Here is a 15,356-nt window from a genome sequence, read left to right as displayed (position 1 = left end):
ACAATGGTGAAAAGCAATATATGTCATATAACTGTTAACCACTTTGTATGTGCGGTACAGTACAAAAATAAAGTAAAAAAAAAAAATAGCTAGCAGGAAGAAAATCTACCATGAGGAGAGATCAGATGGAGCAAATGTATAGGAGAAATGAAGTCACCTTGGCTGTGTCTTTTGGGACTGATACGACGCCCTAAGGAGCAGAAAGTGCAACTTCGCTTTGTAGACCTGACTTTGCTGCTGGCTAAGCGCTCCATTACGATGCGGTGGAAATCGGTCGCACCCCCACAGCTTTATGGCTGGCATGGGGAAGTGGTGAGATGGGGTGGTGCGGAGTGCTGCTATCCGACAGGAGGAAGAATGGGGATTGCGCAAAAGAGTCATCTCTTTAGACTGGGACAGTATTGTGGAAGCGTTCAGGGCCTTGGCCCCGCCACCAGTACCGGTAGCTCGGACTTAACAATTGTTTTATTGCCTAGCCGCAGTTTCCCAGTTTCCATGATTATTGAATTTCATTGTTTGTGGATCCTGCGCCATAGGGTGCATACTTGCTCCCTGAATGTTTATGTGCAGCCGGGAGTAGAGGAACACTTTGCCATATGCGCTATGAATGGTTGGTCCCAGACGAAGTTGGGGGAAGGAGGGAGGGATGGGATAGTTGTATTCAATTGTCATACACTTCCTGTAGATGATAATGCAATTATACTGTACGGTGATTTCAATGTACTACGCTATTGTGTATAACTGCAAAATGCTGTAATTGAAGGGTTGAAAACTAAAAAATGTAATAAAATATATATTTTTTAAAAGTCACCTTGGCTTTCACATTTTTTCCTATCTTTCGATTTTTCTTCTACTTCAAATATCAATTCACCAGTTTCTTTACATGGGTATTTCAATTCATCCTGGCTTCCCTATACACTGTCGCCTTTTCCACGTTCCTATTTTACCTGATTTGTCATCTTTCGGTCCTACCTGTGTCTCATCATTGGCCATTCCGGAACCAATCAACTGAACTTTACCATGTAATATGTTTGCGCTTGTTGAACTGTTTTTCTTTCATTCAGTTTGATGCAAAATGGAGCATGTGTTCCATGTACAGCACTATCATACCACAGGGTTGTGTGAAATATAATAACGCATAAAGTTTTCAATAAGGCTGAATGTAGCCTGTGCTGTCACATTCCACAGATTGCGCCAGGTTGTCTGGGATGAATGCCTTGGAAATGTAGTTCCTTCATAAGATCAGTTCAATCTGCCCGAAGATATAGAATAGTGTCATATTTTTGTCAGCTCACACTTGGATGTCTGGAAAGATGGTCTTGTGATCATGATGTGTGAATAGTAGCATGGGAAAATATGTGAGGAATACACTGTTCTATTATCTCTTACCATAAGGATAGCAATGGTGGCATCACTCATACACCAATATGGAGCAAACCGACAGAATACAGGCAGTCTATTGATAAAATATATGTACACAATAAATGGAAAGCAGAACAGATTTTATGAAATGTGTGCAAAAAGGCAAAGGTTTTACATCATAGGTCGGGGGCTGTAGCCCAAACCTCTGCGGTCACACAGGCCTAACATAATTGAAAATAGTATTGTGCACATGACAAACAAGTGAGGAAGAGTGAAAAGTAGTTATCCTGAACTATTATGCACATTCTTGTTGTACAGTCCAGATCAAAAATGTTGCATTTCACACTGGTAAAACATTATATTTGCACAGAAAGACATGTTTAACAACAATACCCAAATCAGGGACTGAAGAACACAGACTTGCAGAAAAAAACAATCTGGCATGTTTGTCACTATTTCAAAAAACCAAAAAGGGAAGCACAGAGGTACTGATAGAATCACCTTCCTAGCAGTTTCATATAAACAATAAGATTCTATCAATGTGAAGAGGTGCAAAATATTTTTATTGTTTTTTATAAAAAAGGTTTTTCTCCTGTGAAATATTAGGCTCTCTCTTAGGAGTGGAAAGACGAGAGCACAATGTGCTTGTTAAAATACCCCTCACACACTAAAAAAATCCTTTAGTGTCATGCTTCATCATAGGGGTCTTCCCATCCCTATAACGGGGCGGGGCGTGCTACGACCAGACGAAATACGCGGGAGCACTATAGATGTGACAGGGCTATGTGTTGGTGTAAGGGTATCAGTGAGGTGTAGGGACCTAACTAGTGAGTGCAAAAAATACAAAAATTAAAAATTCCCTGGCTTAGTAGAAAAATATATTTTATTTGCTTCTCTAGCTGGGAACATTAAGAAGGGGAGTGTGAGGTAGAGCAATTGCTAGCTACCTAGTCGACATGTTTCGTAGGCAGTCCCCTACTGCCTACTCATCAGGACCATATAATCGTCCCTACTACTAATAGCTCGGTTCTATAGTAATAAGCCTACTGTCCTACAAATATAACAGCAAAAATAAGCTGAATATTTGAGCTTCAGGGCATGAGCTGGCCCAGGTGAAGCCTGGTATTTAACAATGAATACCAAAATGAATAATGACCGTTGGTCTCTGTAAATGAAAAGGGGAAAAAGAGAGGGAGAAAGCACAAACAAAATCATGTTTTTCTTCGATCAAAATACTGCTATACTTGATCTATTCTGACACTGGTAACATTGTGAATAGAGCGAATCGCCTCTTGTTTCTGAAAGCTTTTGTTTTGCTTCTTTTGAACACCAGAGGTGTATAATGATTACCTTGTTCAAAAACAAGAGGCGATTCGCTCAGTATTTTGATCGAAGAAAAACATGATTTTGTTTGTGCTTTCTCCCTCTCTTTTTCCCCTTTTCATTTACAGAGACCAACGGTCATTATTCATTTTGGTATTCATTGTTAAATACCAGGCTTCACCTGGGCCAGCTCATGCCCTGAAGCTCAAATATTCAGCTTATTTTTGCTGTTATATTTGTAGGACAGTAGGCTTATTACTATAGAACCGAGCTATTAGTAGTAGGGACGATTATATGGTCCTGATGAGTAGGCAGTAGGGGACTGCCTACGAAACATGTCGACTAGGTAGCTAGCAATTGCTCTACCTCACACTCCCCTTCTTAATGTTCCCAGCTAGAGAAGCAAATAAAATATATTTTTCTACTAAGCCAGGGAATTTTTAATTTTTGTATTTTTTGCACTCACTAGTTAGGTCCCTACACCTCACTGATACCCTTACACCAACACATAGCCCTGTCACATCTATAGTGCTCCCGCGTATTTCGTCTGGTCGTAGCACGCCCCGCCCCGTTATAGGGACGGGAAGACCCCTATGATGAAGCATGACACTAAAGGATTTTTTTAGTGTGTGAGGGGTATTTTAACAAGCACATTGTGCTCTCGTCTTTCCACTCCTAAGAGAGAGCCTAATATTTCACAGGAGAAAAACCTTTTTTATAAAAAACAATAAAAATATTTTGCACCTCTTCACATTGATAGAATCTTATTGTTTATATGTTTGTCACTATATCATATGAAATTGTCCAGAAGATTATATTGATCTGCAGATGAAATATTACTTCATCTTACCTGACTGAAGGAATCCAGAGAAACTCCATTATCCAGCAAGAACTGACGAACATCCTGCACCAGCTGAGTTTCACCGAGAGCTACCCTCACTGCCACACTGCCTCGTCCCTCCTGGGCACAATGATAAAAAGAAAGTTGTAGGATATCAGACACATTCCTATAACATGGTGTTAGGTATAGCATACAGATAGAATCTGAAGTAGCCTAAAGCTGATGGTCATTGAGCTATAAAACAACACAACAGAAACCAATTTCCTCCTTTCCTTTGATTACATGTCATAGCCTTATATTTTCCTCTTCTGACACCCATATTTTAACATGGCCTAAGAATAGTGTAGAGGCTATACAGAAACCCAACATGAAATGATGCAGTTGGAGTACAAGCAGGTTTTTGCCAAAGACGATGTACAGCTCTGAGGCAGAAAGAGCTCAAATTGTAATGGCTCAGGTAAAAAAATATCTAAACCCCTACATAAAAAAGCACTGGAGGCAATAAGTACAAAATGATTTTCATCATAATGAGAAAAAGCAACATTCAGGCTCATTTTTGGATGAGGCTCACTCATTAAAAAAATAAATGACAGGAACAGACCATCGCAACAGCATTCACAGCATCATTAAAAAACATACGATCACTAATCTGGGATGCTTCTGTATGCCGAAATGAGGACCAAATAATTCTTATAAGCATAACAACAAATATTAATATTAGAAATGTGATAGACAAAGTATACAGTTCCATGATCTGAGCAGGAGCAATTTTTGTCCCCATTGCTAAACAGTAAAATGATTAGGCTAAATTGGTGTACACTGGGAACTCAAATAATTGTCCCTGGATGTATTCATCATTTTGTTGCACTATACTTAAAGATTAAGGTGTATAAAAATAACGGTTAAAAAGCTTAACCCACTGATTCTCTCGTTAACCTTGTGAAGAAGATACTCCTGTTGCAGGTATAGGGTCCTGCCCTAGGCTAAGGACAGTAGGCTGACCACCAAATGTGGTTATCTTTTCATGAGATTTGGATAGTGTCCTATCAAATCTTCAAGGCACTGGCACCTAAAATGATACAAGACCCCTGGGAGAGGGAATGAGAGGATGCAGCACAATGGTGTCAGAAAAGGATGTTTTGTCCCCGCTTGAATATGCAGGGCTTCAGATTCATCCTTTGAGATAATGTGCAGCACAGCACAAGGAGCATAATACACAACCTTTATTAGAAATGAAGACTGTAAGAGGGATGGGACTGTCCCTCTTCTTAACATGACAAAGTGTTCAGCCTAAAAGAGGAGACATTCTTCAGAACACTGTCAACAGTTCGTGCTGAACTCGACCTCTATCAGGTACCTCTTTAGCTCTGATGGTACTGAAAGATGGGAAAGTACAAGTAAATCAATCTGTCATGTAGTAGATCGACTTATCATACATCCTTGAGGGCACAGATTACAACTGGATGCGGAGGCAAAAAAATTAAGTCTGGAAGATGATAGAGTCTATACTGGTCTCCAGGGCAGGCACATGAAAGGGAATAACTGAGGGTACTTAGCAACAAATGCTCAAAAACCAAGATCAGTGGATCTCACTAAGCCTCCTTGAGTATCTCAGAAGACGTGGACAAGCAGCAAAAGCTTAACACAATGGAAATGGTCAGGGGAGAAGCTTGGTAAAGTAGAAGAAAACTATCACAGTTACAAGAAATTAAGCATGTCTATCCAAGGTTATGTAATATACAAAATTAGTAATACTATTGTAGTGTATTGCTATTTATATAGCATTGTCCGTACCCCTTGCGAAGTGTAAAACACGGTCTGAATCATGGAGTAATTAGCTGCTCATTATGAATCATTTACATAGGGCTTCATAGCCCTGATGAGGTCAAAGCACACTAAAATGTTCATCAGAACCCTCTGCAACCTTCAGATGTATGGTTGAAAGACCTTTGGCTGTAGTTTGGGCTATGATGCAAAATGTTGAGGCAGTTGATCGAGGTGTAGGGGTAATTTAGAAGTGTTGCATAGAGTTTCACAATGCATACGAAAAGACGCAGGCATGCATCTTTTACATGGAAATTGATACAAACAGAAGCCAAAATTATTGGCACCTGTATAGTCCGCTGGTTAAATCACTAGATTGAATGTGCACAAATATGGGAAAGAAATGGGATTCCTCCAATATCTGGTGCATAAAGGGACACAGTTGGCTCAACCCACTAGGATATTGAAAACCATTAAGGGACACTTCGTGGATGTGCCAAAGGATGGCAGTTTTCAGGTCTTCTGAATACACAGCTATTCCGTTGAGGCATGTAATATGAATCCCTTATGTGATGTCTATCCTGAGGTAGTGTACATGCTTAAGAAGCTAGAGTCATATTTTGGGAAAAGGTTGCTGATTGACCATATTTTTTGTATGAGGTGTTCAACAGGTTTGTATAGAACCTCCAACTATAAGGGTTCTTCTGAAATGTAGGATGATTAGCAGTAGTTCAATCTAAGATTCATTCTTTGCTTGAAGAGTTCTAAATTTGGATTGTGGAAAAATCAGTCTTGCGCTACGAATTTCCCTGTGGGTGATGAAGAGAGTTTAGAAAGAGATTCTTCTTGTGACCGGTAGCCAGTGCAGGGCCTTAAGGACAGGGGAGAGGATGTGGCCTAATGGCTAGAGCAGTCTATCTCAAAACTGGAGAACCGGGTTGGAGTCTCGACAGGTACGCTCAGTATCCTGTGATTCTGGACAAATTACTTCATCTCCCCGTGTATAACAAAAAATGTATGTGTACGTCTATAACACAAATGGTGCTCATGTAAAGCGCTCCGATACCTTAGGGTCAAGTTTGAGCTAAATAAAACTCCCTAAGAAATAAAAAGGGCAGAAGTGATGTCTGGCAGCAGCATTCAAGATTCATTGACATTTGTGGATCAGCTGTTTTGAAAACCCAAAGCTGAGTCTGTTGAGTAACCAGGGGTTGCTGGGGTTTGGATTATTTAATAGTCGCTCTGGAAGGGAAATAGCTATTGTGATGTAATCAGAGGGCTGGCAGCACTTTTTGTCACATAGTTGACCTGGTTTTTAAATCAAACTGACAACCACGCTCATTACTTCTTTTGAAAGATTGGGGGATGTAGGATCTCCTTAGGGCAGGCAGCGGTAAAATTATAGGATTTCCGTATTCAACCAGTAAAGACAGCTCATAATAATATAGTAAACATATTTACAGTATAAACAGTAATAAGAAGATGGAATGGACACAAAACGCAACACAAATGCAATACAGTAATCATACAATGAAAGCAATCATCCTAATGATAACACTAATCTTATAAAGAGAACTGTAATGTTCCAGACAAAATAGTAATTTTTCGAAATCTGCATAATATATTTCCATATAATTACATGAAATGTCTGCAAAATTACATAAAATGCACATCCATCATATACTGCTCAATTTTAGCATACAATGAGTCCTTGCCCCAATTTTTTGCATGAGCATGCATCTTGCGATAAACATTAGTGTAAAATAAGAAAGCACCAGGGATAACACCAAATGGTGCATAATTAAGCAAAGTGGGGTGATGATGTCATTTGTGAAGTTTCATGTAACAAGTGTAACATGAATTTCACAAAATTATGTGCATTAAGAAAAAGCCATTGAAAGTTCGCCCAGGCCGAATGGTAATCACACAATACAGCAATGAAACCAATGCCGCTGGCTAAACACTATATGATGCTCACATAGTTCTTACAATCACATAGTTTAGAACATACCTGAAATGAAAATATACAGAGTCAATGCAATAAAGAAAGGAATCAGCAAAATGATAGAGTGTTTCGTCACGTCTCCTAAGGTTCAATAACATCTAAATCAATAAACGGCAAGTTAATTTAACAGCAGTATCAAAGGTTTCTGTAAAGGAAGTGGACAGTGTCTCTAAACTTGAGCGTGCAAGTCCTATGTTTGAATCAGATGAAATTTAGTATTGTGGCACACCTTTACAAAAAATGTTGTTTAGATCTTTTGAGGAAAACCGGGGTATAGCCCTCTGACCTCTGCCATAGAAATCAACTAGTTGTGTGAACGCGTCGTCTAGGATTAGAACAACGTCCCCACTAAGCACACCAGAAGTGTGTATTAATAATATCCATCTTATCCAAAGTTTTTTTTAATCCTTGTAATTCATTAAACCAGGATTTCAATATCAAATTTGTTGTGTTCTATATTCACACGTAGAACCGTATAACAAGTTTACCACTTTTCGCAACAATCCCAATGCATTCTGGGATGAGGCCCTTCATCGGGGGAATTTCTCCTATAATGTGACTAACAATGTATTTTATCAGAGATCCAAGCAAAACAATGGGGAAAATGTAAAATAAAATACCACAAGGTGGTAAAGAAAAAGGAACGTGAAAAGTATATACACCAACTGTGTGCACAGCCCGGGTAGAGTCTGAGATCAGGAGGGCGAAAGTTCTTCCATTTGGTGTAACGTAACCTGCTGAAAAGTCTAAACCGTGATCCGGAAAAAGAAGAAAAGTGACCAAAGTGTGCAACATACATGTGCCGAAAGTCGGGAAGGCAATAGAACCCCTATTTGATGCAGTGGTCGAACGAACATGAGAAGGAAAGAAGTGACCAATCCAGCGGTAACATTAAGCGCAAAAAGTCTCTGAAGTGACATGCTGATAAAAAGTCGTAACAGTGGCCTACCATTAAAACACGAGCCTGCGTTTTACGGACCTAATTCATCCTTCTATGTTTGCGAATAACTTTGACACCTTGTGGACTCAGGCTGTGAAAGCTCTCTACTCACTCACTTCTGTTTCTCTCTCTTAGACTGCCTTAAGATTGCTTTGGTCTTCAGCTTCTATGCCATACCCTGTGTATTCACAGGCATCGGTGGTGGCCCTGGAAAAAGAGTCTCTGAGGGTGCCGATGGAGAGGCAGCTGGTCAATGCCCAGCACCAGGATGGGTCCAGCTAGTGCCAAAGGCATGCCCTGAGGGAGAACTCTGGGGACGAATAACACAGAGAGCAGGCCCACTGGCAGAGGACTCAGAGGGCCCTGAAGCGTAGTACATGAGACTGCAGCTTGATTAATGCCATCATGGCACCCAGGAATTGAGCTTTGTAGGCTCCATGCGTCTGGCGTTCCGGAAATGCTGGCGCCACATATGGTATTGGTGGCAGTAACCTCAAAACAGGCTTTGTGGCAAGCTCTGGAGTTGGTGTCCTACTTGTAGGACAGTACCTGTTTTTGACATGTTCACCCACACTTTTTGCCCGGTATTTGATACAATTTTGACAGAAGTGCACTGGGTTCCTGCTATCCAGGTCCCCAGTGTCAGATCTCTTTCCTTTAAAACTGTACAATTGTTTCCCAATTGGCAATATCTTTGGCACCTCTGAAACGTTCTATAGATGGTACCCCTGGTACCTACGGCCTGGGTATTAAAGAGGGTCCTTAAGGGCTGCACCATGTATTGTGCCATGCTAAGGGATCCCTCACCACACTCATGCAAACTGCCATAGCAGTGTACATGAAATGGTGCCGACAAAAGTGAAGACACAACATAGCCCACCCCGTGTACCATGCCTACAGACACTGCATGCAATTTATGCAAGTCACCCCTATAGCAGGCCCTACGAAGGGTGCATTATATTACAGTTGTGGAAATATCTGCATGAGCAGGTATGCCCCTGAGATGTCTAAGTCGATTCACAGACATTGCAAGTGAACAGGGAAGCCATCTTAAGGATATGTACAGGACACTGGTGAATACGAGTTCTCCAGCTTCATAACGGCTTCGCTGAAACCAAGGATGTTTGGTATCAAACATCTCGTATTAATAAAGCCACGCTGATTCCAGTGCTGGATTCATTAATACATGCACTCAGAGGGTACTTTAGAGGTACCCCCTGAAACCTACTAGTCCACTAGTGTGCTGGCTGGCTTGTACAGTCTAGTCTGCCACCACAGACGCGCTTCTGACCCCCTAAGAGGTGAGAACCCCGCTCTTAAGAAGTCAGGAACAATGCCGGCTCTGGCAGGTGGTGTTTATACCTTCTCCAAACAGGATGGCTTCCAATCAGCATAGCAAGGCCGCCTTTGATATGCAAACCCGGCATAACCCAGACCTGGGAGATGACACCCACTGGCCTAAGGCCCATTTGACCCCAGGACAGTCCGAAATTTAGTATGCAGAGTAGGCGAGGCGCACACCCAGGTTAGTCAACCCTAAATGTGAACAGCTGGATGTGACCCGCTCCAGGACATTTCCGCCATCTTGGTGCTGGCAGAATTTAGGAAACTGAAACAGGGTTATGCCCACTTCCTACAGGAAATGGTCATATAGGGGGTGTAGTGACCTCAAGAGTAGGTAGGCTATTACTCTCCACTCCTGAATCCAGAACTTCAGATTCCACTGACTACAAAGAAGAAGAAGACACTGAAGGCCCGATCCCTACAAGAAGTAAAGACTGCTGTGGACTTTTGGCACCAAACTACCTGCTGCACAGAAACTTAACAATTGCATAGACCTGACTCGTCCTGCCACTGTGCCTGCTCCACAAGACCGAGGTTTGCCAGCACTTCGAAAGCAGCCAGCATCTCCCTTAAAGTAGAGGAGCTACTCCACTGCATCCACTGACTGCGATGTCCAGTTTAAAGAAGCTGCTGTACACTGGGTCCACAGAGCAGTAGCCGCCCAGAAGGTGGTCAGCACACTCAAGGAGATCAGATCCATCTTCCTGCCAAGCGTGAAGGCGCCAGGACTTCCACGAGCCCCCCTGAAACAACACCTAGGGTACCAGACCCTTGCTGCGACCAAAAGTTGTTGAAAGTCCAGTCCAGATACCAACGAAATCATGGATGACCAGCCAACCAGAAACGTCAGCACCACTGAGGCCAGCACTGAGAGTGGCTAAGCTGTCCTGTTTTTGTTCCCCTTGCTGATCCTGACTGACAATAGTGAGCGCCTTGATGCATAGGAGCCAGCCAACTACAAAGCCTCTGCACCCAAGCTGCATGGCCCAGCCTTAAAGAAACTGGCTGCTCCCCATGCTCCCAGGACCCTCACGACTCGAGCCCCGATTAGGAGCTCACGGACTTGTCCCCATGTCCCCCTTTGCAACCTATGTTCAAGTGCCCCCTCCTTACTACCGCACAGCTTCTACCTTCAGGAAGAGCCTCAAGACCTGGCTTTTTGGGTGAGTTGGAGCTACATGACCCCCCCCACCCCCAGCACCTTGAGATCCTCATGGTGAGTAGTGTGCTTTAAAAATCCCTGACTGACTGATTGATTAATAGCGTGCAAGGCTACTGACCCATTCAGGGCCACCGCACTTGGACTCACCAGGGCAGATAAGACTGGTGGAACTTTGGTCCTTGTCCCTTTACCACCTCACAATCAAAAGGGGTCTCATGGAAAAGCATTGCAGTGAATGTTCTTTCTCCTATAGGAAAGCATTACTCGTAATACCCACAGTTAACATACCTAAAACTGTAAAAGGGCCTTTACGAAAAAGTACTTACCTCTTTACGAAGTTCTTGGTTTCAAAATATATATAACAATGTGTTCTTTTTTTTTAATTGGTGTGGATTTCCTTTTTGAGTGTATGCATCCTTTATTGACTTTTTGTGTGCAACAATTGTCTAACACTCCTCTCTGATAAGCCTAATGCTGCTCGACCTCACTACCCTAGATAGAGCACCTTGGGATTGCTAGAGCAAGCCCTTGTCCACTCAAAAGGAATAACTGGACTCTTTACACAACATACCTCCTTTTGGTCTACCATATAAAGAGTCAGCTTTCTACACTACTAGCATGGGTTCCTTGGGTGGAGTGATGTCAACGAGCTCCTGCTTGTAGGAGGGCTGGACGTGCAGTGCTACAATGTGACTTACCTTAAGCAATGACATTGCTATTCCCAAGAAATTGTAAGGAACAGAGCAGGTGAATTCTTTATTTGTCCATTCCACTCCTTTTCTGTGTGTTTTTTAATGGAGAACCAGCCCATCATCATAATTCTAAAATATTTCACTTAAAGGCACACAGATTAGAAGGTCAATACAAGTTTCTGCACATACAATTTGGCAAACATTAAAACCAACTTAACTGGAAACAAAATCTGCAATTTCACTAAGACTAGAAGTATCACTTTCAAATGGTAACTTATGTGGCAGTGCTAAATTTCCACTACACCTATGAAGTCATATAACTTAAGGTAATTCATAAAGATCTCTGTGCAAGACCTGTATGGCTAAGCTAAGCCATACAGAGCTAGAGACATCACCTTCTAGTTTCTGGCTCACTCTCCACTTTTACTCAAAATAGAATATGAATTGTTAGTCATGAAAGTAAAAATCCATTCTTCTAACTCACATCATCCAGCACTTGACTCTTTGTTGTGCTATACTTCTGCGCGATGGCATCAGCTACGGCGTTTGTACCCATAAATAACGTGTTCCAATTGTGAGAGCTGAAAGAAGAATAGAAAAACTGAATGCACGTCATGTGCTCATCAATCAAGTGAAAAATATTGCAGCATAACTTGACCCTCTCAAATTGCAGAAAGAAGACACACCATGAAGGGTATATACAAGAAATGTATGAAAAAAAGGTAAGAGAAGTGTAAATGGGACAAGTAAGAAGAGCGGATGGTAAAGAAAGAAATGAGGGTGGTGAAATGGAAGGCTGGGCAAATCGGAGAGGAGAGAGAGGAAAGAGGACCTGTGAGAAGGAAAAAATGCAAGACAGAAACAAAGGGTATGGAGAAAGAAGACCACAAGTGAAGGAAGGGCAGAGGACAGAAGGGAAGAAAAGTGGAGGGATGAAATTAATAAAGTTCAGCTGGCAAGAAAAGAGTGGAGTAGAAAAGACAAAAAAGTGAATTTGAAAAGTAAACCGGTTAGAAAGAACATGTTCGACATAAGAGAACAGAATGTGGAAGAGAAATAGAAAAGGTACGTCCTCTCCACTTCAACTCAGTGACAATCATGAGTTAGGATTTTTTCCCAAACCATCAACTTTAATAATCATAAAGCAGCTCTCTTTTCAAATTCCGGTTTCCAGGCCGTTGCTATCTGGATGAACGCTAACCATCCATAATTAAATAGTTATAAAACATAGGTCCTGATTCGTGGAAGGTATTGCCTTTGGACACCAAAGTTCTAGCCTAACTCACTTTGTCTTTTAATTACTCCATTAGGAAATGAATGCGGAATTGGTATTGTGCTAGACTCTGGATACACAAGTAGGAGAGGAGGTAGGTAGGACCTTGCCATTTTCAATTAATAAATCTTTGGCAAATCTTACTCCACCTACTAGATTTTCATTGTAGCCTGGCTATGAGTTTCATGCTTCTGACCATTTTAGTCTATTGTTCTGGACTCTGGGCCTTCCAAAGGATTTACTGGGCTAACTGCAGCATCTTCAAAATGCTGCAGTTCACCCTATTGACATAAGTCGAAGGCCAAACTTATGTCTTTAAACCTGGTCCAATTTTATTACCTACCTATTGAGCAGTGAATCGAATTCAAGGACCTATACATTGCTCTTAAGGCCCTTAAAGGCCTTTGACCAGGGTTTCTTTACTTCAGTTTTATGAGTCATCCCATCTTTTATTGAAGCACTTTGGCAAACCCAGAGTTCTCGAGAAATCACATACTGGAGGCAACACATTCAATATCCAGGCCTCTCTGCTCTCTATTCTATATGATGATTTCAGCATAGTGGCTTTCTGCAGACATAAAAAAGGCTTGATTGATTGTGAACTCAGGGATATTTTCCACCATTCTTTGACTAGATTCCTGGGGGCCAAACATACTATTGCCATTCGAAATCAGGGATGAGAGATTTGCACAGTGAATAGTTTGTGAATGGGAATGCAACTTGTAATGAGACACACACAGTTGTGGGTAGCACCATAAATTATCCATTTGTGGGGCAGAGGGGGTCACGAAATTGCCTACCTAATGAATATTAAAGGAAGGTCATAATTTGTGACCCCTTGCATTTGCATTCCCAAATGGAAAATATATTTTTAAAAGCAGCCCATGTGCATTAAAGGACCAGTGATGCTTATAGTTTTTTTCCCATTTTGGATGACTTTGGAAGGTGCAGGCAGTCATCCCCGAACCACTTTTTGCCCTCCTCCAAGGCAGGCAACTCAATTACCCAAGGGAAGCTGTCTTCGAGGATGGCTTTCCCATTGTAAATCAGATGCCACAGCTTTTGAAGTGTTGGCACCAAACCATGGTTTGCAACCACAATTGCATTTATAAATTACTGATGCATCCTCTTCCCAAGTGCAATTATTACGGTGATGTCCCTTTCACGCCCGCTCCTATTTGTGATTTGAAATGGCTCCCAAAAGTAAATTTGTGAGTTCGAAAGACTTATTAGCTCTTAAAAGTGTTTGGACAAAGTAAAAAGGTATGTTACTGCTGAAACAATATGGAAAAGAACAACTAAGAAAAAGATATAGAAGAAGGTAAAAGGGAGAGGGCAAGGGAAAGTAGAAGACAGTAGGGCAGTAAGGAGGAAAAAGAAGCTTGGAATGAAGGAAAAAGAAAACAAGAGCAAGGGGGAAGGAGTAAAACGGAGATGAAGAGGTAGAGGGAGGAATTCAGGGAAGAAAGGAAAGCAAGCAAGAAGAGTAAAGCTAGAAGAACAGTGGGAAACATGTTTAAAGAAATATATGAAGGCTTTGCCAAAAATCACATTGCTTTTCTACAATAAATGCATTTTCCCTGGTCATCATAGTCTCTCTTAAAATTCCCAACAAATGCCGAAGCCTTCGCAAAGTGGGCAGGAAATGGAAAATGGAGAGATATGGTATTGAAAAGGTGAGTGAGAGATGCCCTGTAACATTCTGTGGTTTTCTATTGTCAATATATACTAATGTCCGAGAGGATGACGGAGGAGGGAAACCAAAGGAAAGGGAATCATAACGGTTGAAAGGAAAAGATGATGAAGGGTCGGAGAGACGCAAGGCGATAGGGAAAGTGTGGGGGAGGCAAGCAGAAGAAGGAGGGATGAAAGAGGTGGAATAGGTGGTGATGTAAAGAAGAGATGGAGATTGGTAGAAGGAGAGAGGGAGTGGGGGAAGAGGGAGAAACAAATGGAGGAATAGAAATAGTGAGCAGGGCGGTTCACATATGTATGGTATTTGCAATGTGTAAATCTAGATGAAAAGGAGCATAGCTGTACAGGGTCAAAGGCAGAGTAACAATCGCAGAGTGACTCTAGGCAAGGGATGTGGGTACTGAGAGGGGAAGAGGACTAATGCGCTTCGATGTAGTGTTCTTTAAAGAGGTGTGTCTTTAGCTCCTAATGATATGAGAGAAAAAGAGGAAAGAGACATAGAAAGAGGGTATTAGAGAAGGAGGTAGTGAAGGAGAGAGGGAGAAAGATTGAGAATGGGAGGAAAGACAGAAAGAGTGGAGAGGGAGGGGTACAAGAAGAAGTAGAAAACGTGGAAGAGAGACAGTATATTTTAGCTACCTTTCCTTCAAACCCAACTACCCTTACAAAAATCCTCACAGAGACAAACGTATTGATAAAGTGACAGGGTTTGGGGATCGGCAAGGGTATATGTGACAAACAGCAGTCTCTTCCAAAAACACACAATCGCCAGACACATATGTGACAGAGTAGATCCTCCTTCACATACAGATACATTTCCCATACCCTCTCTAACAAGCATTTACAATGCAATGGTCTCGGCATTGTTAAAGTTAGAGCCATTGGCATTGCTCATGACATTATTTTTATTTATGTTTTTGTTTTGAAAACATAAATACATGACATTGTCATTTAC

At 41.6% G+C, this 15,356-nt stretch overlaps 1 protein-coding gene across 1 annotated transcript in view; it reads right to left on the bottom strand.

Annotated features, from left to right (window-relative positions):
- The window catches only part of RBM19 (RNA binding motif protein 19), a 461,658-nt gene that overhangs the window by 340,260 nt on the left and 106,042 nt on the right, over nt 1-15,356 (bottom strand). Inside the window, exons 13-14 of the mRNA XM_078667139.1 lie at nt 11,918-12,014; nt 3,536-3,646 (exon numbers count right to left, since the gene is read on the bottom strand). Coding sequence (XP_078523265.1) covers nt 3,536-3,646; nt 11,918-12,014 — 208 coding nt within the window. The remainder of the gene's footprint in view (nt 1-3,535; nt 3,647-11,917; nt 12,015-15,356) is intronic.

Source organism: Lissotriton helveticus, chromosome 11 (genome assembly GCF_964261635.1).
Source record: "Lissotriton helveticus chromosome 11, aLisHel1.1, whole genome shotgun sequence".
Taxonomy (NCBI): Eukaryota; Metazoa; Chordata; class Amphibia; order Caudata; family Salamandridae; genus Lissotriton; species Lissotriton helveticus.
This window is presented reverse-complemented; position numbering and strand designations above follow the sequence as displayed.